Raw genomic sequence first — 4,419 nt, 5'->3', positions numbered from 1 at the left:
TTCTGAGTGAAACAATGAATGTATTGATTTTACAATTATGTGTTTTTTTTAAATTTTTAAATTTTTGTATTTTTGTGTTTGTCATCACCTTTTCAGACCGCATACTTGGATTTTCTTCAACAGTATCTTTTCTGATAAGACTTTGGGGGGTCAAAAGTAAAAATTTTCCAGTAGTTTTCAAAAGCGCCGTGAAAAACAAAAGAAAAATTAAGGAAAAACGGAAATTTTTACGCAAAATCGATTTTGGTTTTTGGTGTAACTCTAAAAGAAATGACCGTAGATACTTGAAATTTTGAGTTTATATCAGCATTTTCTATACACCATGCTTTTTTTTCAAAAAAAAATTGACTTATTTTGAGCTGTTTAGGAACATTTTCAGTTTCCAATTTTTTTAGTTTTTTATTCTATAAATATCTATAAAATTTTATTTGTTGGGTACAAAAGCTTGAAAATTTAATAGAAGGCTCCTAATATATTGTTTTGAAGACAGTTGAAAAATATTAAAAATACATATGCACAATTTTTTTTTATTAGCATTAAAGTTCGAATTTCGACAAAATTTATCGAATTTAAAATTTAATAACTATTTTGTAGTTAAAATTGTATAAAATGTTCAACTTTTATAGCTAAGGATTGAAAATTTAAAACAAGGTTCCACGTAAATAGGTTAGGATTAGCAAAATTACTTTGTTCACAATAATATACGAGAATAATGAAATTAGCCAATGAGTATCCGTTGTTCCTTTAATAGTTTTATTTTTGTATTCATTGTTTAGTTTAATTTTATATTTTATACTTTGTTATATTATTCATGTTATGTTATTGTATGATTGTATTGTACACCTAATTATTTTAACCTGGGCTCACGCCCGTTTATTCAATAAAAATAAAAATAAAATAAAATAAAAAATATCAACAAATATACTTATAGTAATATCATACGCTAACAAACCGTCTCTGCTTAGATTGGTTTTCGTATACAATGATATGATATCATTGAATTCAAATTTAACACCATCCATTACAGTGACCTACCTGTAACCTACTGTACAGCACAGCGACACCCACTTACCCACCTTTTTATTTATCATATTACCCATATAAATATTTTTCTCATAATGAGTTTAGATAATGACGATACGCGTGCCACGTGATATTATAGATTTATTCGTTTACATATTGTGTTTTGTTATTTGTATACATAGAGACCACTCGAATTGGGTGTAGATATCGTGTTCTATTCACTGAGTAAGTACATGAATGGTCATTCGGACGTCATAATGGGTGCTCTTGTCGTAAACGATACGGAATTATACAATCGTCTAGCCTACATTCAGAATTGTAAGTACCTATATTCGTATAAGTTAATTCGTGTGAATATTATGTTTTAGTCTGGTACTACTGTAGTTCATAATAATATATTAAATTAATATATACCTATAGTGTCTACATCTGTTTTTTTAGTGTTTACATTTTTGTAATCTAAAAAAAAACGTTTTTCCAAATTTTTTTCAAACTACTTTTAAATTCTGAGCGGAGCGGTGAATGTATTTTAAATTTTAAATTTCATATTCACAAGCAGATTTTTTTTGGGGGAGGGGGAGTTATTGTAATTATATTTTAAATACCCTCTATAGCCCATATATAGTCTATACTAAATACTTACCTATAATAAGTAATATACCTATTGAATTATTGAAAATTGTATAAATACGTACCTAATTATTATAACTTTTTCAGAAACATAGATAGCCGTTAAAAATGGAAATTTAAAAAAAAACCTAATATACCTAATATAATTTAATGATGCAATTATAATTTGTTTGTACGGATAATATAGACAATAGTGGCGTCTTACTCCCCTTCGGCCTCTCCCATGGCTATGTCGTATAGTCGTATTTACAGTTATCAGTGTTACAGGTATCTACTTCTACTACATTTGAAAAATCAAAAGACCTTGAATTATCTGATTTCAGTTAAGTTCTCAAGAGTCGATAAGACTATACTTTACTATTTAACTTTTATAATCCTCGACAACCATTGCAATACCGGTTTCAGATCGGACTCAAAAGCAATAAAAGTAATTAAGTACTAGTACTGGTAACTACTCAAAAAATGTGCACGGTGTAAGTGGAGTCGGTAACCCTTTATTAAAAAAATACATAATGCCAGTGTCCCTCGGGTCATCGCGGCTACACACCTGTACTCCGACCTTCTAAGTTCTCCACAAACCAACTCCCCGCGCCCGTCACGGTTCCCGCTGTCTTAATGCCTAATGGATATCATTTACATTAGTGTTGCCTACCTATACAATATTAAAAGAATGCGAGATTAACAATAATATTCAAAAATGTATATTGTATTCTATTTAATATAGTTCATATTATTATAGATACTTATTATTTTAGGTACTATTTGTATTTTGTACACATGCGACACCTATTATTTTCACCATACATTTATATTAAGACGTACAGAATATTTGTCATAATAAATTATAAAACATGACTTATGAATATTGAATATATTTATTGTTAATTGCCTTTGCCATTTTCTGCAGCGTGCGGTATCATGTCGTCGCCTTTCGACTGTTACCTTGTCAACCGAGGCCTGAAAACCCTGCATGTGCGCATGAAGGAGCACATGAAAAACGGATTAGCCGTGGCCAAGTACTTGGAACAGCATCCGCTTGTCGAACGAGTGCTGTACCCAGGTTTACCGTCGCATCCCCAACACAAGGTGGCTTTAAGCCAGGCCAGCGGTTTCAGCGGCATGTTGTCGTTTTACATCAAAGGCGGCATCGGGGAAGCCACTAGATTTTTGCAGGCCATCAAAGTGTTTTGCTTAGCTGAAAGTCTCGGTGGTTTCGAGAGTCTGGCTGATCATCCGTAAGTTAACCTATATTATACCTATAATAACCAAAGGCGGGTTCAGACATATTCAATAGGGGGAGTGGAAGAGGGACTGTTAAAATATTTTGATACATATATACTTGGAAGGTGGCACAGTGGTATCATTGCATTTTTTAAATTTGGAGGCAGACGTTTTTACCAGCCTATTTAACTGAAAAAAAACGATCGCAAAATCAATCCCATTTGCATTTAGGTAACTAAGTATTATTTACGCTTTAAATAATTTTATGCATATTATAAAATTTTCAAATTGTTGGGGGAGAGTGTTGATTTAAAAATGACGCAGATGGCTAAATAACTATATACATAATGCAATATAACAACGCTACCAAAATTGAAATTGCATACATAATTTAAAAAAAATAGATAGTTTTCATAATTTGTCGAGATATTATAGAAAATTATACGACATTGTTAATTTACCCCAATCAGTTGCCGTTGCCCATCAGTAGGGGTGGTCTGGTTCAAATTCCATGACACCCTCCCTCTTTTGAGAACGTTCTTGACTTAAACTATATATTTAAGAACCAATTTTAAATTGACACACACACCATTTAAATATTACTTTTTTATGTATGCTTGAAACAATTAAAGTCAATTAAATTAGAACTTATGAGTTATAAGTTTACAACAGATAGATTTTGCACCCTTCCCATTCACCCGAATATATATCCTGGGTCATGATCAAATTTCCTTTATTTAGACTCGTACTCTCACGAACACCTCATTATAAACTCTTAAAATACCAGCTACTCTATATATTATAATACATATTTATTTATTTATTTATTTATTTATTAAGAATTTACGGGCTGAGCCCTTTATAATTAAAATATACATGTGCAGAAAAGTTATTACAATTTTTACAATATGATGATAGTAAATAAAAACAATAGAAAATACATAGTAAGTGTGTATACAATTAAAAATCAAGGAAGTTAAAGGTGGGGTCCGCATTGGCATGCAACATCAAACGTCTTAAAGGTTCATTTTGCATGTAATTGGTGGAACTAAATGGTATATGAAACATAGCATTAGAACGGGTGGAACGCTGTGGAACTTTAAATGTAACTAGGGCAAGTAGAGAAGGAGAATCAATATATATAATCAATATTTGTACCTATTTTATTATAACAGCCAATTTAGTATAGATACTTTTCGAATACGTTGTTCAGATGATTGAACGAATTTCCACATTTAATATTTTGTAATTCATCGTAATTTTGGAATGGTTTGGTTGGAAAATTATAATAATCTTTGCTGTAGTATTGTGATTCTAGACATTTTTCTTTTTTATGTTAACCCTAAAAAAATCGCTGTGCATCGCTATACCGACTCTCTATATATAGATAATATCATTGATTATAAATACTAGTATATACTAGTAATAATATTCTCAGGGACGGATCCAAGGAAGGGGGCCTTTTCATAAACCATACGTACCTATATTATATTATATAAACAATAGTGTAACTAAATTAAGTGTTATAAAAATTCATGAATTTAA

At 30.7% G+C, this 4,419-nt stretch overlaps 1 protein-coding gene across 1 annotated transcript in view; it reads left to right on the top strand.

Moving 5' to 3' along the window:
- LOC100159560 (cystathionase-like) overlaps positions 1-4,419 on the top strand; it is a gene marked incomplete in the record, with an annotated part of 21,645 nt that overhangs the window by 16,267 nt on the left and 959 nt on the right. Inside the window, 2 exon segments of the mRNA NM_001163933.1 lie at positions 1,206-1,341; positions 2,561-2,888. Of these exon segments, the coding sequence (NP_001157405.1) occupies positions 1,206-1,341; positions 2,561-2,888 (464 nt within the window).

This window comes from Acyrthosiphon pisum, chromosome A2 (genome assembly GCF_005508785.2).
Source record: "Acyrthosiphon pisum isolate AL4f chromosome A2, pea_aphid_22Mar2018_4r6ur, whole genome shotgun sequence".
Taxonomy (NCBI): domain Eukaryota; kingdom Metazoa; phylum Arthropoda; class Insecta; order Hemiptera; family Aphididae; genus Acyrthosiphon; species Acyrthosiphon pisum.
This window is presented reverse-complemented; position numbering and strand designations above follow the sequence as displayed.